The sequence below is a fragment of the Hipposideros armiger genome, unplaced genomic scaffold (assembly GCF_001890085.2).
Source record: "Hipposideros armiger isolate ML-2016 unplaced genomic scaffold, ASM189008v1 scaffold_133, whole genome shotgun sequence".
Lineage (NCBI taxonomy): Eukaryota > Metazoa > Chordata > Mammalia > Chiroptera > Hipposideridae > Hipposideros > Hipposideros armiger.
This window is the reverse complement of record NW_017731483.1, coordinates 1,936,418-1,961,970: the sequence shown is the minus strand read 5'-3', so window position 1 is coordinate 1,961,970 and position 25,553 is coordinate 1,936,418. Positions and strand designations below refer to the sequence as shown.

Here is a 25,553-nt window from a genome sequence, read left to right as displayed (position 1 = left end):
TGCGCCGCGTCGCCGGTTTAAGCGCAGTGCGGGGCCGCGGCCGGGAGCGGCGGTAGTGAGACCAGCGTTACGCTCCAGCCCCCTTTTCCCTCCATGGTTTCTCTCCGCTCCCGTGAGTAACTTGGCTCCGGGGGCTCCACTCGCCTGCCTGCCCGCCGCTCGCCGCCCAGGACCGCGCCGCCGGCCTCTGCCGCCAGTAGACCCCTTCCGACGGCCCTCGCAGCGCAGGCCGGGACGCCTCTCCCCCCTCCGCCCCTGCCGCGGAAAGTTAAGTTTGAAGAGGGGGGAAGAGGGAAACATGGACATGAAGAGGAGGATCCACCTGGAGCTGAGGAACCGGACCCCGGCAGCTGTAAGCAGAGCCCCCCTTCGGGCGCCCTCGCCCTCCGATGACTTGCATGTAATGGTGGCCACCTGCGGGGCCCCGGGTGCGGGTTCGCCAGCCCCGGCGCGGGGAAGGGCGCAACTCGCGGGCTCGGACGGGGAAGGCGGGCTGGCGGGCGCGGAGGGGGGGAGCGCGCGCGCGGGGATTAACTCTTTGGCGCCCGCGGGTCCCCGCGGCCGTCCGGGGAAGGCGGTGGGGTGGGGGGAAAACAAACTTTGAGCTTCTCGCCCGCCTGGGTCCTTCTCGGAGCAGCGCGCGAGTGTGTGGCAGACGGCGAGGGAGGGACAAGGGGGTTGTGTAACGCTGGGAGCCATGTTTGCAGCCTCCCGGGATGCGCGGCCAGGCGGGGACCGGGCCTGCGGAGGAGCCGCGCGGCCGGCCCGGGCCGGGCCCTCGGCGGGCCAGGCCGGGATTCGCGCGCCCCGGGCAGGCGGGCAAGGGGCTTGGGCGGGAAGGGGTCTCCCCTGGCCCGGTCTTGCGGTTGGCGACAGCCCGACCGAGGGCACGAGCTGTAGAACGAGGAGGGGGCTTTTTTTCTTTTTTTTTGCCTCGGAAGTGGGGGCTAGAAGCCCCCTCGGGTGGCCGGGGGCTCAGGCGGGCGCGGCCTGGCGCGCGCGGAGCGGGGGAGGGGCGAGCCCGGGCAGCGGAGGTGGCGCAACCGCCGCCCCTCCTCAGGCCAAGTTTGAAAAAAGGACGCGGTTCCCGCCATTTTTCAAGCCTAAAAATAAAACTTTCTCCCCCCATTTCTCTCCCTTCCCTTTCGCCCTCCGGGCCTTCCTCACTCCCGGCCTTCAAGGGCGGGCCCTGGTCGGCCCAGGCCAGCCGTTGTGTCGGTGGTGGCGGCTTCGCCCTCCCCCCCGCGCCGCGGCGGCGCAGCCCGGGGCCCCTGCCCGGGAGGTTGGCCCCTCGGTGTGGGCGGGCGGCGGCTCCTCGCGCCAGCCGGGGCGCGCCACAGGCCGACACAGCGCCATGTTGGCGGGCACCCGTCTCCCTCAGCCGCGAGAGCTGGCCTGCGGGCTCGGCCCTGCCCGCTCGCCCGCCCCCGGCGGTGGCTGCGGGCCGCCGCTCCCCAAGCGGAGCTCGCGGCTCGTGTTCCGCCCGCTTCTCCGGAGCTCGGCTCGCACTGGCGGGAGCTGCGCGCTTCGCCGCCGCCGACTCATCTCCTCTCAGGAGCTCGGCCGTCCTCCTCCCCCTTCTTAAAAGGGCAACGCCAGGCGGCCGGCTCCGCCCGGGCCAGGAGCCGGGGGTGCAGGCGGGCCTCGGCGGCCTCTGCCCCCCAAGTGCACGAGTGAGGCGGACCAAGGCCGGCAACGTGCTGGCTGCGGCTGCGTGAGCGCCTTTAAAAATCCCCTTTCTTCTCCACCCCGCGAACTAGAGAGGCTTCCCGCGGCCGGGTGCGGGGCCACGGTTCCCGGCCCCCACGCAGGGAGGCCGCCCGTCTGCCAGACCCCCTGCGCGGGTGAGTGGCTGGCTGTAGCCGTAGGGGAGCACTGGGGAAGCCCTCCCACCCCGCCCCAGTCTAGCGATGGGCGCGTTTCGTGCAGTCAGGTAGCTGTGGGTAACAAGTTACCAACTTGTGGAAATTCATCAACCAGGATTTACCTGGTGTGCGCGAGGTTTTGAATCCCTCAGGTCACCACAAATGAGGTCGGGGCGCAGCACCACGTGGCCACCGGGAGCGGCCCTAGGGGCGCTGAAGGCGTGGGCGTCTCTATGAATCCCCCGGGGTTTTAAAAGTTGAGGTAGGACCAAGCTCGTCCCTTCCGTTCATCAGTCAGACATTTTGTGTCGGCCACGTGCTAGTATATTGAAGGGTTAAACCTCTTCACGCTGTGCAACTCCAAGAGTTCTGTTCTCATTTTGAGAAGTTGTTCATTTCAGGCGTTTACGTTATAACTGAGTAGTCGTAAATCAATAGAACGTGGAGTAATTAACATTTAGCCAGAATTTCCAAACGGAAAGTACACACATGGATCTTAAAAAGTATTTTCAAATCTAGAATTTGAATTCTTTGTAACTCAAGTACTTAGTAATTAAAGTACTTACTCGGTAAAGATCAGTGTTGCTCCCTCTGGGAAATACAACTGGGCTGGTGGTTCCCACTATATGGAATGTTTTCATATATGAGATGACCAATATGTTGCTCTTTTTAAAGTATGCATATATGTGCAAGTGTTAATTTTTCAAGTAATCAACTTAGGCCGTACGCTCTTGTCAGAGTCATGTGGCTTTTTAATTAAAATTAAATTAAAAGGTCAGTTTGACAGTTGCACTATCCACATTTCACGTGCTCAAAAGCCACAATTGACTAGTGGCTACTGTATTTATTGGTCAGCACTGGCCTACAGCAACCCACTGGTTTATTAAATATTTGAGTACCAGCTGTATGCCAGGACCTGGAAAAGCAGTGTGAACAACGCTGAGAGCATACCCCTTCTTGTACTGGCCTTGGAAGTGTTAACTGGAGCAGCCAAGACTGTGGAGGTAAAGAAAGGCTGCTGCCCTGAGGACTCACAGGGAGACTGCGAGCAATAGGAGATAGGTTCTTCAGAGATTCTCTTTGACTTTAAACAGAAGGCTTTTCTGGGTAAAAATGCTGTCGATTCTGAAGAGAAATTTAAGAGGAGTTAAAAAGTGTTTTTTAATAACAGTATCGCTCTTAAGGCAAATGAGAAGTTCCAAAAGGACTCCTTTAAAGCCAAACTCAGCTAGTCACAGGCTCCTTAAGTTTTGTGGGGGGCCAGGTGTAGGTTTGGCCTCTGAGGTCCTACAGAATCTTGTCATTTGGGGGGAGAGGAAGAATCCTCCTCTTTTGAACGTGTGGGCAGGAGGCTCTAAAATGCACAAGATTGTACCCCATGGTGGACCTTAATGTCATTAAGTGAGATTTAAGTGTTTGAGGAGGGTAAATGGAGATTTGATCATAAATGTTTTTAGGCGTTTTTTTTGTTTGTTTGTTTGTTTGTTTTTAAGACCAGATGGGCTTGTATTGTGTGGTGGCTTTTTTGTTCTTTATTTTGGGGTTTGCAGACGACCCTGGTAACACTTTTACCTTGTGTTCTTTGGCCAGAGGCTTAGCTCAAGATAATAGGTTCAGTTCACCTAGTACCATATCCTTGTTCTTGATAAACACAAGTATTCTCATTTCTCTAAGGGGGCCGGGGAAGGGGACTAAAATACATGTGTGTGTGTGTGTATAAATAAAATATTCAATTGTTTTCTAAGTCCAGAACAGCTCTGTATCAGAGGTGTGTTCTCATAGTGGAAAAAAATGACTAAGATGGAGTTTAAAAAGTATACTCTTCATAAAGAATGGTGATAATCATTTTAAAATACAGAAAATATTTTACATGAAATATTTGTATTGCCAGTTACTTCACTGGGAACAAATTGTACAGCCCTAAAACACATTATATATACCACAGAAATTATTGATATGAGCACCTTGTTAACTGCATCCAGAAACAGCCTAGCTATTAACTTCAAAGTTAGAAGGCCAAGCAGTTCCTGTGGTTCACAGCCTGCCCCTGTGGAACACTGGGTATGCTTACAAGACTGAGACATTTCATATGCCATAAATAAGACTAATCTTTGCTTAGTCCCAATTTACTAAAAAAAAAAAATTTAAATAAATAAATAGGTTTTTCTCACATTTTCTCCAACTTTTGGCATCTATTGTTGTGTCTATTGTGATGTAATTTTGAGCTCAGTGGGATATTTTAATTGGTTGCTTAGCAACTAATTGGGTTTTTCCTTGAATAAGTAATACATATTCATTGAAGAAAAAGTAGATACAGATAAGCCAAAAAATAGTAGATATAGATAAGCAAAAATTTTAAAAATAGAACTCTCTCACGCACACACCCATCCTACCATCTAGACATTCTGGCCTGTTATATTTATTTAGTTATATAAATAAAATACAGTAAACATGTTTATCTTTCTGTCATTATTTATTATAACCTCATTGTTAGTCTATGGGTAGGTCATAATTTAACCATCCCCATGGGGTGGTTAAAAGGTTTTTTGCTTTTTAGAATGGTTCCCTTCTTTACCCACCAGTAGGATTTTGGTGTTTCCTTCATGCCAGTAGTTCTGCCACTAAACACATTTGAGAACCAGTAATATAAATCTGTTCTATTGTCATTTTGAAAACATTCTTTTAAAATAATAATAAGGTAGAAGATTTGAAAATTGGTTACTTGGAAGGATGGAAATTAGTAAGAGTGGCAGGAGTTACTTTTTCTTTCTACATTTTTGGATTATTTCACATACGACAATAATCATGTATAAATAAAAGAATTGGTAACTTAAAATGGTCTTTAATTCCTCTATACTTTTTTTTTTGCTCTCTTATAACAATTATAACTTGTAATTGAAGAAGGTCACTCAACCAGTTAGGTAAAATTGATCTTTTTATTTTTTTGAGTAGCCAGGGGAGTGGGAAGTGAGAGCAAATTGGAGAGGATGGAAGAGAAATCAGGGTTAGATGTCCTCTGTGTCTCCAGTCCCTGTAACTTGGCTACAGCATAGCTCAAATTTTTCAATGAAAACAGTACTGTTTTCCTGATTGCTATACAAAACAGAGTTAAGTAGGAAATAATGGATTTTTGTTTTTTGTTTTTAAATGTTTGCTTTAAATTGATGTTTGAGAAAAGACTAGTTTAATTGGAAAATAAAGTATGAAGAAGAGTGAATTTGACCTGAAAATTAAACCATCTATCTTTGAGCAGAAGGCCAGCTAACTCTGTCATGGACCAAATAGCTCCCTAAGTTATACACACAAATGTACAAGTGCCTGCCTTAGATAGTAGTTGTGGGAGGATTTGGGGCATAAGAAGGAGAAACTAGGGCCATTTCTTCTTGATTAGAACCTCCCTTTATTCTCAATCTGGATTGGGAGGCCATGGGGTTCTATGCCCATCTGCATAATGCCCCATGCATCCTTTCCCACAGGTGTATTCTCCCTTGCAAGGCAGCCTGGATCCCTTCACATTTCAGGAAGGGATGGGGAGTGGGGAGGCGTAATTATCTCAAATGCTGCTGACACAGTGCCCAAGAGAAGTGATACCTTTTCACCCACACACAAAAGTCCTGCTTAGACCTTTAAACAAGCTAGAAGGCTGCTGCTGATGGGCTTTCCAGACCTGTTATCCTCAAGCACAGCACTAAGTGGGACCCTCCTGAGGTCTCTGCTTTCTGCAGTAAATCCTACTGACCTGTCCTGATTTCCCAGTGGCTTGTCTTCTCACTGCGCCTGGGGAGCTCTATTCTGGGGTAGCATGTTTCTTTACTACACCCTCAGCCTTCCTAGAATAGTCAAGGGACATGCCTTCTCTGAGCCATAACACCTTCTGCCCTGCTCACCTCAGTAAATTCTGTTGCCTCCTACTCATGGAGAAAATTAAAGGTCTCACATGTGCATTCCCTGAACTTCTTGCTCTCCTACTTAGAAACTCACCTCCTGTATCCATTCTAGCTGTTGCTTCCCCACAGGAGGAGATGCCCCACCCGCAACAAGAATAGAAAGATATATCTTATTTTTTTATGTACATTTTCTATTACTTCTTGTAGTTGGGCATTTTAAAAAATGTTTATTGACAATTTGTATTTTTTATGGCTTGTCTTTTTTTTGGTCAATGTTTATTTTGGGATGTTTATTTTTTCTTCACTTAGGGTAAAGACAGTATCCTCAAGAAAAAGGTAAATAAGTGTGCCTAGAATTTTCATGTATCAAGAAAGGTCACAAAAATGTGTTAAAAGGGGGTTGGTTGCCATTTTAAATAAAGAATTCATAACTCAATAACAGGAACTCAAATGTTTATATTTCACCTAGCAATAGATTGTGAGGAAACAATCATAATTACAGAAGAAGTTTTACATAAAAAGATATGGCATTATTTATAATAGGGAAAATTGGAAACATTCAACAAGGAGGATTGTAAAGTAATTTATGCTACAGCCATACATTGTAATTTCTTTAGCTATTAACAGATAGTCAGAGTTGTTACTTTAAAGTATGCTAAATAATATAGTTTATCTCACTTATGTTTAAAACATACAAAGAAAACGTGAAAAAATATATCAAAATATTAATAGTGATGAAAATTAATATGCTTTGCATTAATATAATTAGAAAGTAGGTTGTCCTTATATCCAAGTTTTCTCTCATTTCATCATCTGCTCAATCCCCTACAGTCCTGACAGAAAACCCCTGTGCAGCACTCTGACAAACCTGTGACCATTTTCCTTTTCAATAGTTGTGAAGGCTCTTTCTCATACTGGGATATAGTGGCAACCAAAATAGACATGACTCTGACATTGTGAAGCTTGAAGCTTAAGTCCAGCTGACTTTTTTTATCTTTATTTTTTTACAGATTAATATTCTCATCATTGAGGTATAAAATAAGGTTCTAGAGAAAAGTCTCCTAACTGCTCACTTTCTATCCCTGAGAGATTATTCCTGAGCAAGTTAATGTACATATAAGAAAGTGAATGTGTCACATATTACATAAAAAAACAACATACACATTCTGTGTGTTTTTTCATCCCACAGTGTACCCTGGAAATGAGTCCCGTGTTGGTGGGCATTTAAGTGTTCTAATTTTTTCAACTCTTTTTAAAAAATAACTTCTTGTGCCTAATTTCACAAGCCTTTCTGGGTGTTTCAAACTAATGCTTCACCTTTGGGTTCCACTCCTGATTCTTCTCAAATCTCCTTTGCAGGATTTCCCAGGATTCCATCCTTGGTCTTCTTCATAGGAATTTTGTCCTTTCACTACTACCTGTGTCCCACGTACAGAATTTACAACCCAGACCTCCCCTGAACTCCAGACCCATGTGTCCAGCTGCCTGGGGATCCTTTCATTTGGACATCCCATGGGAACCTTAAACTTGGTACCCATTGTGGTATTCCTTACACCTCTCCATCAGTAAGCTTTTCCTTCCTTATTTGCACCTAGCTACGTGGTTTCCATTTCTCTAAAGCAGAACCATAATTCCTCTCCACACTCAACAACTAAACTGGCAAATTGGAACATGATTTTTCTCCTAACTTCCTCTTCTTGATTCCTGTTCTGCTGTTTGGTTCAACAAACATATTCTAACTCACACTTGAATGCTTTGTGGTAGTGTTTGATGACTAGTTAAAGTAGAATTTTACTAGTTGAGAGAAATGTCCAGGAGGTGATTTCACCCAGTGAGCTGGGAGCCAAAATGGCTTAAGAAGCAACATGGCTAACTCTAATTCCTCCTCACTTGGCTTTTGGCATAATAGTGTCATTCTGGATAATAATTTTGGATTTTCTGTCAGATATAGTCATAGAAAATCCCTCAAACCAAATGGAACCATTGTATTTGTATTGCAGTATACTACTTAGGTGGGTGACAGTTATAGTTAAACTTTTTATTATGGCTTGTTGGTGTTTTTAAATACTGATGAAATACATGCTTGTAAAAAATATAGTACAGATATGAATAAAGTAAACAACAAAGGTCTCTGTCGTTCCCCTATTCCCTTTCCCTGAGGTAACTTCCACAGCATTTACTATGTCCCAAGCACTACTCCCTACAACAACTCCATGAGGTAACTTGCACAGCATTTACTATGTCCTAAGCACTACTCCCTACAACTCCATGAGGTAGGTACTGTTTTTTCCACGTCACAGATGAGGAAACAGGCACAGAGAGGTTAAGTGACTTGCCCAAGGTCACACAGGTCATATGTGACAGAGCCCAGATTTTACCCTAGGCATCTGTCTCCAGAGCCCAGCTCTCCTTATTTGACCTCTTCAGTTTTTCAGATGTGCTTATTTTCACCAGAAGGAAGAAGAATTGTGGAGGTATCTAGAGAAAAGTAGAAGGAAGGAAGAGAGGGAGGGAAAAGGTATAGTAGGACTGCATGCATCCTGACTGAAACCAGGGCTTCTGAGGAGGAAGTAGATAGGGTAGTGAGACTAGTGAAGAAGCAAGTGAGAAGTTGTGGTGATGTGGATATCACTGACTATAAATCTGTTTTCTTCTCTGTAAATGGGGAGGGTGTGGTGGTACTAGAATTACAAGTAAGTTCTCCATGAATGATAGCAATTACTGGAGTAGGATCTTTGGATTCTGTATGGGAGGATGAAGACATTACTAGCTCCTGTCCTCTTTTGGAGCCATCAGCATCTCCCTTCTGTATACAGCTTGGTAGAACACTGCAAGAACACCTTTGGCAGTTAAAACTAATTTGCATCACTGTAAATTGATCAGAATGCATTAAAAAGTTGCATGTTTCAGAGTCGACCTCAGAACGAGAATGGCAATGAGAATTATGGTAGATATTCACAGAGTAGTTATTTAAGTATTATTTAAGAATACTTAAATAATCAGTATTCAGAATCTTTAAGATGTGGATACCCTTGGATGGATTTGAGTTCTGATTTTCAGGACCGCCGAAGAAGATTTTATGGTCTGAAAAAGGAACCTAATTTAATGTCTACAGCTCTCTCCCCTAGAAATATCAAATATCTTTCTCACTTATAACCCAATTCGATCTTTGTTTTCAATTAAGGCTTATTCCGTTTTGACCCCTTCCTAATGTCAAGATAATCTTAGTCAAAATTAATAAAACCACAAGTAGAAATGTGTAATGCTGCCAAAATCTCTCACGATCTTAATAGGAAAAGTAAAGCTTTCCTCTTTTCCTGTGTCAACCTCCTGAGCCTTGAGGTAGACTCAGCCTGAAAGGGGTTGGGGGTATCTTCACTCTGCATTTGTAGTTAAAGTTACCCCTTGGGGAACAGACTTGGGAAAAGGAATATGGGGGATATAGTTTCTTACTTACATCTTGCATCTTAAGAACTGTAGTTTCTGTCTCTGGAAAGGAAAGAGTTTAAATCTTTATTTATACCATGGTGTAACATTCCACCCTTGATATCTATTAGTATATTGTTACTAAAGCCTTAATCATTTTTCATTTATTTATAACTGTGATCTAGGTCTAAGTAGAGGCTGCCCCTAAATGTGGGTGTTTTCGCCGGGTATTTATGGTTGGAGTTTGTGCTCTTTTTGTTCTTTGTTTTCTGTATGTTTTTATGGAAGATCCTCTTTTTTTTTTTTTTTCCCTTTGTCATCCACAGGTTCGAGAACTTGTCCTGGACAATTGCAAATCAAATGATGGGAAAATTGAGGGCTTAACTGCTGAATTTGTGAACTTAGAGTTCCTCAGTTTAATAAATGTAGGCTTGATTTCAGTTTCAAATCTCCCCAAACTACCTAAATTGAAAAAGGTAAGTGCTTTTTCTTTCATTGTAAAAGAGAACCATCCTGGGAAGGGAAAAATATATGATTTTACCTGTAAGGAAGCATTTAGTAGCAAAAAGCACACGCCTTTAGAACTGGGCATATATCTGGGATTGAATTCCAGGTCTATCATTTCCCTGATGAGTGATCTTCTGCTGGTTATTTAATCTCTCTAAGGCTCAATTTCCTCACCTGTAAACTGGTGATACCACCTGACCTTACAGAATTGCTGTGATGTTTGGAAATAATACATGTTGGATGCTCAGTAGATAATAGTTATGAATAATCATTATTTTGTGAATAATTTATTACTTGTTAATTGTTATACATTTGTTATAATGTTAAATACATTTTGTTCTTAGTATGCTCTGGTTTAGGAACCACAGGTACCTGCCACTCTTCCAAAGTTTTATGTTTATTGATTAAGGGTGAGTTTAAGTAGTAAAGACTTCAGATTTGTGGTTTTTATGATAATTCAAATTCATTGCATAATTTTTAATGACTAGAAGTTTAAAACGTGTTGTGACTGACTGCAAGAATTCATTGTAACAAAGCTACTATATTTCCTTGCCTTAGTTGATAACCCATTGTTAGCTCTTCATTGGTCTAATTACAAACCAGTCAATATCCCCCTTCAACTCCCCCACCCCCTAAGATGTTTCGTCCTTGCACATTTAACTGTCACAGAGCCCCAAATGTCAAAACTGGAAGAAACTTTGATCTCTAGCCTAGCCCATTATTTTACAGGCATACAAATAGACCCAGAAAGGTATAATAATTTGCCTAAAGCCACCCACAAAAGTGGTTAGTGCTAGAGCCAAAACTAGAACCCATATCCTATTTCCTAACTCAGTACCTTTTCCGTTACATACGGAAAGGGTTGTAGAATTCTCTAAGATATAGGTGTTCGCTTTATTAGGGAATTTACATTGAAAATTTGTCTAAACGAAGGCACACATAGAAAGAAATCTAATCAAACTTAGGCAAAGGGCAGGTGGGCTGTCCCTGTAGCTTGCTTTTGAGCCCCAAATGCCTTATTTTTTGGGTAAGTATGTGAATTAAAAACCAGAAGTGTTTTTTACTTATTTGCCTTATTTAGGTAATAAATGCTCTGGCAGTCCTTATGAGTTTCAGGGTGACCTGCTTCCAATGTGAAAAGATCCTGTTATATTTAAATTGGTAAATTTTTCCCTTTCTTCTGATAAGTAGCTACTTCAGAGATTCGAGTGTAATCCATTTTATTTGCATGGGGTTATAGGTGACACTGGAAGCTCTGATTAGTTCATCCAACAACTAATGACTTTTTAGCATCTATTTACATAAACTTGATACTAGCAGATCCTAGTGTATGCATTTTGTGCTCTGTTTTCCTAGCATCCTGATACATTTTCCTGAATTATTAGGGTCTATATACTACCAGACATAATGAGAAAGTAAGTGTATTGGTGACTATATAGAGGCTTTATCAAATCCATTTGAAGTCTTATTTTAATCAGTTACTTGTAGGGTTAGTGAGGGAGGAATGGAGACATCCATAAATCAAACTTAAAGGCAGAATTAGATGTTTTTACAGCTGATGTGGACTTGATTTTCTTCCTACCCTAGATCACAGGATGTTTTTTAACAAGAAATAGGATCTGAAAGAAATTTGATGCATGCATGTCACAGGTTTCCTAAATTTACACATTGCTTTTATTTCAAAATAAGTAAGCCACTAAATCCTTTGGCAGATTGCCTTATTATCTCTACTCCCTAAGATATTGTTGAAAGGATGTGAATATTACGTATGTGTGGTATTCTAACCAACCAAAAGAAGTGTTCTCTTCTTTTTTTTTAGAAGTATTCTCTTTTTATTTTGATTTACTAATATCTCAATAACACTAACACTTGGGTCTTTGTTGATCTTAGACTTATATATATATTTTTTTTAGCTGAGCCATCCTGCCACCTGTTGGCAGCTCAGTGGCTGCTCAGCTTGGGCCGGGACTCGAACCGCTGTTGCTCAGAGCTCAAACTCTTGAGCGAGCTCTTAACCAACTGAGCCACTCAGCTGGCCCACCATAGACTTATATTTTTAAATCCAGACCGTGATTAGATATTTGACTGTAATATCCCATTGGAAGGAAATTTTTTTTTGAAAGTTGCATTCTCTTCTTCTGAAATATTTAATAACACCAAAGCAGCAGACCTGAATTGTTTTTAAATTCATTCTTTGAACACATATTTATATTTTTAAAAGTTCTCTATTCTGCATCATATGTTCATTTCATTGCATGCCATAGATTACATTTTGTGACGTTTTCATGCTATTGTAGGGACGAAGCATAGTGGAGAAGGCATGGATTCTTCTGAAGCTAGCCTGCCCAGCTTCAAATCAGGTCCACCACTGTAACAGCTATGTGGTCTTGGGCATGTTACATAGTCTCTTTGTATTTCATTTTCCTCACCTGTCAATGGGGTAATAATTCTACCTACCCCTATGGTGCGATCAAGTGAGTTCATGTATTTCTAGTACTTCAAACACTAGTACTATGTAAGGATTAGATACAGTTACCATTGTTATTGGCACTTAAAATAGGGAATTGAAACCAGCTGTATTGCCTAAGTTTTCTCATCTGCAAAATGAAAAGTTTGAATTAGATGCTCTCAACCACCTAATTTTTCCAGGCTCCAGTTTCTTTCATTCTAAGATTCTAATATTTCTTGCTGAAGGCTCGTTCCTTTTTTGGCACACCACTTGCTGTGCTACTTGACCTGCAGCTAAGAAATTAGAGTAGGTTCTTATAAAGGCCAGGTTTATGCAAGAAGTGGCCTCCGGGGTGTTGGTTGTGTCAACCCTGAAGCTGTTGCCCCACTCCTTTTCCTCAGGTCACGGACCTTCTTTCAGGGCTTGTTTTGGGGCCTGTACCACTCCAGTAGACTTTAGAGCGACATTTCCTGGTGGCGTCCAGATGTAGAACCCCACAGTGTGTCAGCACTTTACAGAATCAGATTAGATTTCAAGTGGGCACAGCAAGCTTTGCTTGGCACACACAAAAAGCTGTTTAGAATGCACGGGCCATTTATCCTTCCTGGCAGGTATAGAGTATTACAACTTCTCAAAGAATTCTAATTTGCTTTGACCCACTTTTTAGGTGAGAAAATGTATTCACTGATGTTAGGGGCCAGTTCTCGAGCAAACTGTTATAATATAGCAGCTGGTTAAGAAAACACAGCTCTTCTCATCCTATCCTGTCCTGTCTCTCCTCCTGTGAAATGTTTCTGGGATCTGTAAACAATTTGGGTTTAATCAAACAAAATGAACATAGATGCCCTAATAAAAAATAGAGATCTTTGATCCCAATAAATACTTAAGAACTGTATTTGCTCTTTAGGACACCTTAATGATACGTGTTTCTCTGTGTATTTGTGCTTGTGCTTTGTGCATTCTCTTGCAGCTTGAGCTCAGTGACAATAGAATCTATGGATGTCTGGACATGTTGGCAGAAAAACTTCCAAATCTCACACATCTAAACTTAAGTGGAAATAAACTGAAAGATATCAGCACCTTGGAACCTTTGGTAAGTAATTGAGAATTTGGAATCCAGGACTTATTGGATTCATTTTCATTTTCATATTTCTTTATAGTGAGGGAAATGATTGGAAAGAATAATTGAGAAAGTGGTGGCTTTTTATTATAATACTTTTTATAGGAGGAGTCCAGTTTTAAAGATCAGGGCCTCTGTAGTTATGTGTGATCCTGTGACTGCTCTCCCTGCCTGATACTGTAGTGGCTTCCTTCAAAGGGGAATTCTTTTCTTTTGTCTTTTTAGCATTTTGTATGAAATTAAACATTTATCTTTTAAAAACGTTTCCCCAGACTGGCCAGGCTATTCTATACTTTCACAGAAAAAGCTGTTTATATTAGGTGGCATATCTGAATTGTAGGTGAAACAGAAGTCCAAGGACAGGTCCAATAAATTTTAGGTCTTCTAGTTCATGATCTTGTGCTCTAGCTGGATCACTGTTGCCCCAAGTTTTGCATGGAACCCCAAAATCCTCCTTGATCGTACTGGGATAAGCTATGGAAAGTTAAATTTAAGTGCCAATTGGGTTATAACTTGCTGTGTGACCTTGGACAAATTGCTTCTTCTCTCTGGGCCTCAGTTTTCTCACTTGTGAAGCAGGGACAATAATCCCTACCTTACTTACCTCACTTAGGATTTCTGAGGATAAAAGGAGGTAATGCACTTACTTTGTTTTATAAGTTGGGAAGCTGTGCTAATGGGGGCCCAGTCCATGTGGAAGTTGTAGTGGCCAGAAAAGAGCTTCTGGAGACAGATTAATAAAGGGTGTGGGGCAGCCCCCAGGCTGTTCTTTTGGTTGCCACCTGGAAATTTCTATGAATTCATGATTGTTAAATGACTGCTTTCCCTAAATATGACATACTATAAATTGGGCATACAGGGAGAATTTCATTTTAATAAGGCTAATGGAATTCAAACCTGTTCATACTACCCAAAGAAGTCTATGACTTCTTTTTGTTTTTATTGGTATATATAAAGTCAATATTTCTATTTGACTTAACTTACAAACATTAATTGGGAGATGGTTATATAGCAAATAGGAGCTTTCTTTCAGGACCCGGAAGAGCAGAACCCAAGAGGATGTGAGGCATCTTCTGCTGTCTCAGTCTTTTCTGATGTCATAATATATTACAATATTTGGATTTCACATCAGTTGTACAGAATGTTCTGTTGATATTTCAAGGGAAGATAGAGTTAAACTGTGACTTCAGTGAAAGGATTTCCTGTCAGAATTATAGGGTCTTTCCCTCCTAATCAATAATTGAGCCATTGCTCCAGTGTAGATTTAATCATTTACGGAGTCACGTTATTTGTACGTTTAATTAAGTGGACCATGTTTAACTTATTTCTCATAAATGTTGAGAGCCTGTTTCTCACCTTTGCTCCATGAATTTTGCCCCTTTTTTCTATGATAGATACATCCAGATATTTAGGCTCCCTCATTTTTACTAGTTCTATTCTCTTCTAAACCAATCCCAATTTCCAATGTTTAAGCAAACATATATTGAATTTTGCTGTATTCAAGGACAGTAACATTTGCTCATTGTATCCCATATAGCCCAGGGGAGAGAGAAAGGCTGTCCTTTTAGAGATGAGGAAACCAACTTTGGAAAGCTTAAGTAATTACTCAGTGGCCACAGGACACAGAGCAGAGTAGGAATTCAAATCCCTTGTCCACCATTTTTTCCATTGCTCTTGGGACTTGTTCTTCTCTTTTTACCTATAAATTTATTCCATAGCCAAATTGACCTAAGTTGGGAATTCCAATAGGATCACCACATTAAGTGCTGATGATCTCCCTCGCAGTCAGACGGCTACATTAAGCCTTTATTGTCTATGTGTTAATGACAGGCCTATCAATTCAGGGTTACTGTGAGCATAGGAACCCCTTTTTTCTAGAACAGAGTATCAAGCAGTGCTTTTCCAACTAGATTACTAGCTATTGCCCAGTTCTCACAGCAAGCTAAGTCCTCTTTGATGCTTCATCAGAAGCCTTTGTCAGTGCCCTAACACACAGAGGCAGAGCAGAAGCAAACACTGTGTGGGAGCTGTTTTCTTTGGGTATTCCTGACCTGGTCAGTGATGTATAAGGGCCCTTTGGTGGCTATGAAAGTCTCAGTCCCCTGGGACAGTGAAGTATGAAAAATAATCACTATTGTATTTATCATGTTTGGAGGATCTGCAATGTACCGTACACTGTAGTGAATACTTTATGTATGTCATTTAGTAACCCCCCAAGAACATTTCTACAAAGTGGATAGAAATAGCATGGCCCTCATTTTACATATGAGGAAGCTGAGGCTTGGGAGAGGCTGAACCCCTTGTCCAGAGTCACACACTTGATTAACCTATGACAGCCATAGCACTGCACATCCAGGGCTCTCTGGAAAAGCCTGAGTCCCCGTCTTTCTCTGAACTTGATACTCAAGATTCCTGGGGGTTCAAGGTAGATCTCCTGAAGTTAGAACTTGGAATCAAATAAAACAGTAGGAGAAGGTGAAGGGGGGAAATGTTGAATCCATTTTTACTTCTGAAAGTATTCTTCAGTGGGGAAAAACACCATCCTCATCCTCATTAACCACATACATTTTGAGCACCGTCTGCGTTGAGCCCAGTTCTTACAGTCAATGCAATGATTGTGAATGCCTCTGCTTGCTACAGGGACATTAATCGAGAGACAAAGAAGGCATCAATTCAAACTTCCTTGGACACCTTTTTTAAGAGACCTGGGCCATCCAAACCATCCCCCAAAACCTTTCTAAATTCTAAGAAGGCAAGCAAAATTATTGTTAATAAAATGTTTAATGTTTATTATGGCTAGCCTATTAGTTTTAGGCCAAATTTCTGGTATGATAGAGTTGTGATTTTTTTTTTCTTTTAGCAGTATTTAGACATTACCTTGGGATCCTGAATGATCTGTTTGTAGTGTATTTTGGGCCTTAAAATGTAATTTTACTACTTTAAACAAGTCTAGGATACTATAATTATTTGGGATATTATTGCTGTTTATTTGCTTTCACTTGGTTTTCTAGTATGTCCAAATTATAATGGGTCCTTTCTCAAGAAATAGCCAAAAACTTCGCAGATGCATAGTTTCAGAAACAGCCTTGGAGGCCCCAAATACTGGGATAGCCAATAGAACTAGAGAAAGGGCTTGGGGCACTGTGGAGCATTAAAGGTCTGGAATTGTTTGCATTTTTGTACATTTATTTCTAGGGAATAATTTTGAGAAGTACATGGCTCATTCCTTTGAGCAGAGATTTTTTAGACTGAGCCTCTTTGGGAAAGCTGCCTAAATTTACTTGTGGTTGTAGCTTAGCTGTCATAGAGTCAACTTTTTTTGTGAAGAGAAAAGAGTTCCCAGTATGCTACCTGTTTGCCTGGGGTAGTATTTCAGGCTTTCCCCCCGCCTCTTTGGCAAGAATTTATACCTGGGCTTCTGGAGGTCAGAGCCTGCCCAATGGGGAATCTAATCTGAAAGCCACACACATAAAAGTAGTTCTCCCTATGATGAGAAGGACTGGGGACAGCTTTCTTAAGACCTCAGGGGAGTGACTTACATAAGCACATTATTTGATCCACAAACCTTTGGATCTTCGTACGTTGGTGTTTTGAGGAGTACGGTTGCCTGTTGCTATAACCCTGCTCTGTGTTCCCTGTCTGGCTCTGTGTTCCCAAGGGCTGCTCAGTGAGAATAAAACAAGTGTGGGAACCTCATCTTTGACCAGGAAGATGAAGATTCTGTAAGTTTAAGGACTGGCAACACTTTCCTCTGAAGGGCCGGATAATAGATCTTTCAGGCTTTTTCGGCCATACAGTCTCTGTCACAACTACTCAGTTTGCCACTGTAGCACAAAAGAAGGCATACATAATATATAAACAAATGAGTGTGGCTGTGTTTCAATAAAGCTTATTTTACAAAAGCAGGCTGTGGGCTGGAATGGGCCCTTTTGCCAAGCCCTGCCTTAGAGCAAAGATTTTCAGATTATTTTATAACTCCCCAGAATTACACAGATACCTCAAGTCCTGAAGACAAGGTTTTATTTCATCTGCATTTCTTCCCAGGTCCTTGTGAATGCTGAAATAGCTTTCCCGATAAAGCCTCAAAGCCTTTAAAAACCAACATTTTTTGCAATTTTATGCAAAGATCTTCTTAATATTTTTATTACTACTTTTTTAGACAATACCAAGCTTCAGAACCTTTAAAAGTTACATTTATGAAGCTATATCCAGGCTTATCGCCCCTATTGTGAAAGGCACCAGGCTTCATATGACTTCACATTTTGTGTTTGCTCTTTACATGCTTGTACCCTGTCCCCTCTAGGAGGGTCTGCTCCTGTTGCTTTCTCTTTACTTGCCTGTAATACTACCTCTGCCCTTCCAGTCTCTTAATTACCCTTGATCAAACTTAATAGACCTGGGGTTGAAGTGCTAATATACACTGATGTAACAAATGAACATCTGAGTAAAATACATGGATATTTTCCAGTCCACTTTGACTACTCAGAAAGCTTTTCTTAGGCCAGATTTTTAGACCTTAACTATTTTAGATAGATGAAACGGAGGTTCGAAACAAAGGAAGTATTGCAACAGAGTTTCAAGGTATGGTAAAATCAGAAGAATTTTACGTCTGAAAAGTCTGGTAATAGTGTTAATCATGTCCTCAAAAATTAAAAAAGAGAAGAGTGTAATGTTTCTCTACTTCCAAAGTTTGAACTCTTGAGACCTCCTTCCTTTTCCTTAGCCTGTATTGACTCCTGTCTTCCCGGAAAATACCTGCATCACCACACTTTGTACTTTATTATATTCTGTTCTCTAGTGTTTCACATCTATGTTCCCAAGTGGAAATTGGTCAAATGAATGAATTTTTTTTTCATACTATTAACCCCAGAGCATTGAAGACTATGCTTGATAAAAAGCAAGTTGGCCATTTATTACTCAAATGTTTAAACTTAATCTTGAACCAAATTTATTAAATTCTGTTTGATTTGTCTCATACTATGAAAAGATTCGTTTTAATAACTTTTTCAAATTCATATTTCTTAAGACTGATGCTGTCAGAAAAAGTTCTTTGAGAAGGGTAGATGTAGATGGAAGGACTAGTTAAAATCTAGTGGCCTCAAATATAAAGGGTGCAAAGGACTTGAAATGTTTTCCTATGTACAAGGCTTAGTGGGTAGTAGCTAATTGAATACAGAGTCTAGAATTTTACCTCTTTCAGAGATGGGTTTTGTTGCTTATGTTCCTTTGGTTTAGGAGCTGTGTTTTTTGATCCTTTTCTTCAGAAAAAGTTGGAATGTCTGAAAAGCCTGGATCTGTTCAACTGTGAGGTTACCAACCTGAATGACTACCGAGAGAGTGTCTTCAAACTCCTGCCCCAGCTGACCTACCTGGATGGTTATGACCGAGAAGATCGAGAAGCCCCTGACTCAGATGCTGAGGTGGATGGTGTGGATGAAGAAGAGGATGATGAAGGTGAGTGGACATGACAGCCAGTGAACCAATTTTCTGCCTCTCAAAGGTCCTGATAAAGTTACTGAATGTTCTTGCTGTTGAGAAAAATAATTTATATCATGCATGTAGGCATTCCATTAAATTTGGAGCTAGGACCTCTGTTTAATTTTAATAAGCTCCTTAGGACATTAAAATCTTTAAATGATTCCAAATAAAAATGGTTTGTTAGTTACTTAGTCTTGAATTTGGAGCCTAGAGATCATGGGCTTCGACCTATTGAAGTACTTGTGGTTTACAGTTTACTAAAAGGGTCTTCATTTCATGTCTCCTGTCTTCCTCCTAGCTGTTAACCCTTTCTAGGTTACTGCCTACTTATCCTTACAAACTTAGTTTCATCAACACTTCCGGGATGCCTTTCCTGACACCCATGAGCTAGGTTAGGTTCCTGTGCATACTACCGCATCCCCTCACTTTCCTCTTTCATAGCACTTGTCATTCTCTGCTTTTCGTGTCCCCTCCAACTATGCTATGATTATCTTCTTGGGTAGGAACTGTCTTTTTTTCTGTTTATTCACAGAGCTCAACACTTATAGGTACTCGGTATATCTTAGATCCAAATATAAACAGCTGTCCAGCCTTTAATATAAGACTAGAGTTTAAGAAGGTAATGATTTCAAAGTACTATATGTTGGATTCTGTTTTTCATTAATAAGAGAAATAATTTTCTGGCCATACATAACATGCAAGTAGAATATAAATTTTATTTTTGACATTTGATCAAGGTTTTTTACATCCAGTTATCTTTAAGAATCTTTGAATATTTTGTACCCAAAATATCCCTCCTGATCAGCTTGTTCTTTCTTTGCAAAGTGATACGTTTACTCTGAGTCACTGTTAGGATAAATGGTTTCTTGCCTCCAAGTGGTTTAAAGGAAGCAGAACGATTAGTGTTCATATAAGTCAGCATGAAGAAAACATATTCTCCTAGATTCCCTGATGTTACTGAGATTCGTGATATTACTGTATTTGAAGCATTATTATTATTTTTTTTTAGATTTTTTTTTTTAATTGGGGAATTGGGGGATGGGAACAGCGCTGGGGAATTGGGGGAAGGGGAACAGACAAGTTGCTGTCCTTTGGTTCTTCAGTCTAGTTGTGGAGGACGTTGCTTCACTGGCCCAAGTTGGCACCATCATTGCGCTCTTCCCAGGTGAGGCAGATCAGACGCTGGCTTCTGGACGGCCACTCACTGCGGCTGCTGGCCGCTCACGCAGGCTGCTGGCTACACACGGTAGCCCATGGCAACCCACTGCAGCAGGGGTTGCAGCCTACGCTGTCGCTGGCGACTCATGGCAACCCAGCTCCAAGTTGAGCTGTTGTTCAGCATCTTAGCTGTAGAGGGCAGTGTCACTGGCCCTCATATGTGGGATCCGAACCGGGACCCTCTGGCGTCCCAAGCCAGCTCTTAACTGATACGCCACTCGGCCGGCCCTTGAAGCATTATTTTAAATATCTTTAAAGATAAAAATACACAAGACAGAAATGATCAAGAAAAGTGCAGGAGGGGAAAAAAAATCAGGCAGGTTGGGTGCAATTATTGGTGAAGTGTTCTGGAAGCATTTTTACAGTTTGTTTTGCAGGAGATTTGAGACAAGGCAAAAAGAGATGGGATGTGAGATGGTAAAGTAGACATAGACTAGGACATCTTGCCTTATTCCAAATGTTTACTTCATTTATTCCCGTCACCACGGTTCATTTGTTCCTAAAAACCCTTTGTGCCTTTTGTTGTCTATTTAAGTTCACCCTAAATAAGTTGAACAGCCACACGTGCAGGAGCCTATAAAGAAAATTCTTTGGAGGGTGGAGAGCAGTTCCTGAGAGTGAAGATCAGTCAGGCAACAAATATTTGAGCATTTCTTACGTGCCAGGCACTGTGAGAAATAGTTTGGGGGAGGGGGTGAACCACATAGTTCCTGTCCTCTTGGAGCTTACTGTCTACTAAGAAGAAAATGTTCAGTAATCATAAGTGAGCAAAGTGTAGTGGAAAAGCACCAGGTGCTTGTATGAGAGTATGAGCTGGGATTAAGAGGTCTGGCAAGTCTGCCTGAGAAGTGATTTTTTAAAGTGAGACTCAAAGGTTGAGTCAGGGCCGGCCGAGTGGCTCAGCTGGTTAAGAGCTCACTTGGTAGCACCAGCTCTGAGCAGCAGGACTGCGGTTCGGATCCCACGTTGAGGGCCAGTGACACTGCCCTCTACAGCTAAGATGATGAACAACAGCTCGACCTGGAGCTGGGCTGCTGTGAGTCCCCGTCAATGGCGTAGGCTGCAGCAGGGCTGCAGTGGGCTGTCGTGAGCTATGTGAGTGGCTGGCAGCCAGCATGAGCTGCCGGGAGCCCCTGTGAGCAGCCGACCAATGACCGGTGACCGATTGCCTCACCCGGGAAGAGCACAATGATCATACCAACATGGGCCAGTGAAGCGATGTCCTTCAGAACTAGACTGAAGAACAAAAACAGCAATTTGTCTACCTGTCCGTTACCCATCCCCGATTCCCCAATGCTGTTCCCCTCCCTCCAATTCGCCAATAAAATCTTTTTTAAAAAAAGGTTGAGTCAGTGTTAGCCAAGCAGAGCAGAAACGGAAGACCGTGCAGAGGCCAGAGGCCATGAGGCAGGCAGGCTCCAGGACTGGGCGAGGCAAGAGCTGCTTGACGGGAGGCCTGCACCAAATGGAGTAGAGACAGGACACAGGTGCCCTGCAGCCTGCAGCATGCCTCGTTACAGAGTTACTAGTGGGTCTGTCAGGTTCCTGATTTGGACAGCTGGCTTTGTGGGTACCCTTACCTCAGAGAAGGAGTTTTGTTTGTTTTGTTTCATTTCTGTAACTTTTTACTATGGAAATTTTCAGACATAGAGGTAAAAATAATAGTAAAACTAACTTTCATGTTCCCATGACTGAGCAACAATTACTGGTTCATGGCTGATCTTGTTTTATACATATACACCCCACCTTCTTCCCCCTTCCTTACTTAGAAGCGAATCCCGGACATTGCACCATTTAATCAGTAAGTATGGTAGGGTACATCAAGTCCACCAGGAGTCCTGGCCTCCAGATTTTACGGCACTCGGTTGGACAAAGGGACTGAACTGCAGCACCCACAGAAAGAGGGTGACTGTGGTTCATGGTTTTCCCTGACATTGGTGTAGCTCATGGTTCCCCATAGTTCCCCAGCACCTTAGCAGGTGCACCCCATGGGACGTCAAGGGTATTTAATGAATCCCTTTTCAGAAGGAGAAGATGAGGAAGACGAGGAGGATGAGGATGGTGAGGAGGAAGAGTTTGATGACGACGAGGATGACGACGATGACGAAGATGTAGAAGGGGACGATGATGAAGATGAAGGCAGTGGGGAGGTCAGTGCAACTGTTTGCTGCCCTGCTTCCTATTTATAGTTAAAAATGTAGACTTTAAAAAAAAAAGGAAAGAAAGAAAAGGAAAAGGCCTTCTAAAGAAATTAGTATACTTGTAAATATACTAATACCATTATGATTAATTGAGCTCTTGTTCCCCTTTTAATAAATACTAAATGGAATGTTTACTGAACGCTAGTTAGACACAGTGCTTGGCTCTGCAAGATAAGTTTTGACCCTTTAACATTGGGAGGAAGCAACGAGTTGAGTATTTATTCAGCAGAGTGAGAAAACTAGAAACTGAAGGTACTCGTATGTCTGTCCCTTTCTTGTATTCAAAGGAAGGGTATGTTTACCAAGTCTGAACTTGTTCTTGTATATTCAGCTTAATTCAGGAAATGTATGCTTCCTGTGTTAGAGAGCTGGGGATGGAGTTAAATAAAAATGTGGCCCTGTCCTGAAAGAGCAGGCCGTGTAGTTTAATGGGACACCTAGTAATACAATATGGCTGAAGGCTACAGAAGGACAGGAGAAAGGAGTCACTTAACTTTGACCCTCAAGGAGGTTTGTGAAAACAGCTGAAGAAAGTTGGACATCATCAAAAAACATGTTCTTTTTTAGTACAGAAATGAGGCTGACCATTTGTATAATCTCATAGGTGTTTAATGAAATAAAGTTCCTGAAAGAAGCTTTTTATAAGAATGGTAATGTAGCAATCTTTTTCCAAACCTGCATTGAAATTTAAGATTTTTAAGTCATTTCTTGAGTTATCCATTATAAGTTGTATACTAATTAAATGACCAATAAAATGCTTACTTCTGAATAGCAATTATTAAAGAAAATTTTAAATTAAGCTTATTCAGAGAAACCAACAAATCTAGATAAAAATAACATTTCCGTTTTCTCCTTGATGGATTGTCACATTTATTGGGAAATTGTATATTTTTTGTACTTCTCAACTTGGCAGAATTTCATAATGGTTTACTATTTACCATTCTTTAGGAAGAAGAATTTGGACATGATGGAGAAGTTGATGAAGATGAAGAGGATGAGGATGAGGATGAGGATGAAGGTGGGTCTAATGCATGCACTTTGGTCCTCCTCAGTTAAAAACTGGTGGGGAAGGGGGCAGGAGCGGGCAGTCCATTAATTTACAATTTAGAACCACTGAGAAGAAAATAAAATGCCTTTTGCCCTGGTGTTCTTCATAGGCACTTGTATAGCCCTGTCAGTGCATATATGCTGGTGCAGCTCATCTGCTTTATAGTAATTAATAATGCCTAAGGGAAGGAGTCCCTGTCCTCAGTCTCCACATTTGGACTGTGTTTTTAAACGCCACCATTTGGGTTACTGCCAGGCATGAGATTTCTGTGTTTGGAATTCTTTCATTTAAAAAAATCTTAATTGGATTATAATTTTTGCAGGATATATAAATAGCACCTTTCTGATCTTACCAGTGTTATTCTTTTCCCCACCACAAACAAAACCAGTGAAACACCTGTTTATTTATTATTCATTGAAAGTGCAGATTCTCATGCTTGTAAAGGTTAGAGTACCAGGTTGTTTGCTCTGCTTTCCATTGGTTCATACTTCTTAGCATCTGCTCTCTGTGCCAGACACTGAACTAAATTTACACTGATAGAACAATCCTTAGGACCTGGTTTCTGCCTTCAAGGAGCTTTTCAGAACATAATTTGACGCAGATTTAGTTAATTTCATTGAAATAATGAAATAATGAAATTTCATTTCATGACTTTTTACTAGGTGAAAAAACAATGATGTGTAGGTCTCTGTGTTAAATAACTGAGGAGTCTAAGAAATCCTTTTTAGTTAATATTCACTTGTTACAATTTTTGTTATGCCCTGTCTAGGCTAAAATATTTTGTGTTATCACATTTAATCCTCCAAATAACACTCTCAAAGTTACTACCATTTCCCCATTTTATAAACAAGGAAACAGGTTTAAAGAGGTTAGGCTGCCTGCCCAAGGTCAATTGTTAGCACGCATGGGTCAAAAACAGGCTATATAACACCAAAATCCTTGCTGTTCATTTTAATAATGCTAATGTCTCGTTGAGACCAACAAGTCTAAGAAACATTTGGAATATTGCCAACTTAAAATTGAGAAAACTGGGTTAACTTTGCTGTGATTTGAGATGCATTTTGCCCTTCTTGGTTCCATGGTCACTATTTATGCTTTTTAAAATTAATACCGATTTATTAACAGTCTGTTGATCTGATCAAGCTTGAATCTCCCAACCATCAAAAAATTCATTGTTGTTAACCTCCCTTAGCAATAACTTTTTCAATTGTCTCAAAGTGAGTTTTTGTTATTCTACAGAGGAGGAAGAAAGCGGGAAAGGTGAAAAGAGGAAGAGAGAAACAGATGATGAAGGAGATGATGATTAAGACCCCAAATAACCTGCAAAAAAAGAACTGTTCAGTATTGGTTGGACTGCTCATCTGGATTTGGTAGCTGTTTAAAAAAAAAAAAAAAAAAAAAGTAGCTGTGATACAAACCCCAGGACACCCACCCACCCAAAGAGCCAAAGAATAGTTCCTGTGACATTCCGCCTTCCTCCATTTAGTCCCTCTTGGAAATCCACCACCAAGCTTGGGAACTTCACCCCAACAAAATTGTAAGCGTTGTTAGGTTTTTGTGTAAGACTCTTGCTGTAGCGTGGATAGCTGTGATTGGTGAGTCAACCATCTGTGGCTACCAGTTACACCAAGATTGTAACAGCATTTTTACTTTCTGTACAACAAAGAAGCTTTGTAAATAAAATCTTAACATTTTGGGTCTGTTTTTTTCATGCTTTTCTTTTTAATTAAAATTTTTTACATTTAGGACATTATATGTGACAACTGCCAAAAAAGTATTTTTAAGAATTTAAGTGAAATAAACACGTTCCTCTTTGGTAAAGCCTAGTTGTATGCTTACATTTTTAAATTAGACTTTAATTGTAAGCTCATGTTAAAACACACTGAAGAACTGGTTTCTTTGGCATTTTTATATTAGTGTTTGTTGAGGGGAAATGCACAAGTGTGTATGATTTTTGAGCTTTTAAATCTAATCCTCATTCTTATGACTGTGAGAGTAAATGTGGTAAGATGTTTTAAATAATGTATGGAGCCCCTGAAAGCCAATAAAAATGTTAGATTCAAATAATAAATGAATTAAGGAAAAGAGGTTACCCTGAGTTCCAGGAGATCTGGATTCTAGTTCTGGACCTGCCACTGATTTCCTGGGTGACCTTGTGCTGACCTGGATCACATCCCAGTCTAAAATTGAGGGGGTGTGACCATGTGGCTTCTGAAGTCTTGCAGTACGGATGGTCTGTGACCCTCACTGACTGGAAGGTCTGAAGAAGAAAATGGGCTTTGCACCAAGGCTGAAACATGTAGGGTTTGACTGATGGGTAAATAGAGTATGGTTTGTTATCAAGACAGGCGTGC

General features: G+C 41.4%; 2 protein-coding genes across 2 annotated transcripts; both read left to right on the top strand.

The window, feature by feature from the left end:
• The first annotated feature begins 82 nt into the window (after positions 1-82).
• Positions 83-25,020, top strand: ANP32B (acidic nuclear phosphoprotein 32 family member B). The gene is made up of 7 exons (XM_019649533.1): positions 83-352; positions 9,505-9,654; positions 13,105-13,227; positions 18,519-18,708; positions 21,976-22,100; positions 23,100-23,169; positions 24,439-25,020. Exons 1-7 carry the CDS (start codon positions 299-301, stop codon positions 24,504-24,506), a joined length of 780 nt encoding a protein of 259 aa, XP_019505078.1. The 5' UTR covers positions 83-298; the 3' UTR covers positions 24,507-25,020.
• On the top strand, positions 359-1,844 carry LOC109386415 (translation initiation factor IF-2-like). The gene has a single exon (XM_019649532.1). The coding sequence runs from the start codon at positions 717-719 to the stop codon at positions 1,716-1,718; it is 1,002 nt and encodes a 333-aa protein (XP_019505077.1). The 5' UTR covers positions 359-716; the 3' UTR covers positions 1,719-1,844.
• Positions 25,021-25,553: the final 533 nt, after the last annotated feature.

Excerpts from the sequence above, each read along its gene's own strand:
- ANP32B (XM_019649533.1), top strand. The coding sequence starts at position 299 with ATGGACATGAAGAGGAGGATCCACCTGGAGCTGAGGAACCGGACCCCG. Across the intron at positions 13,228-18,518 it reads TCAGCACCTTGGAACCTTTG|AAAAAGTTGGAATGTCTGAA; the intron begins GTAAGTAATTGA and ends CCTTTTCTTCAG. Across the intron at positions 18,709-21,975 it reads TGAAGAAGAGGATGATGAAG|AAGGAGAAGATGAGGAAGAC; the intron begins GTGAGTGGACAT and ends ATCCCTTTTCAG.
- LOC109386415 (XM_019649532.1), top strand. The coding sequence starts at position 717 with ATGCGCGGCCAGGCGGGGACCGGGCCTGCGGAGGAGCCGCGCGGCCGG.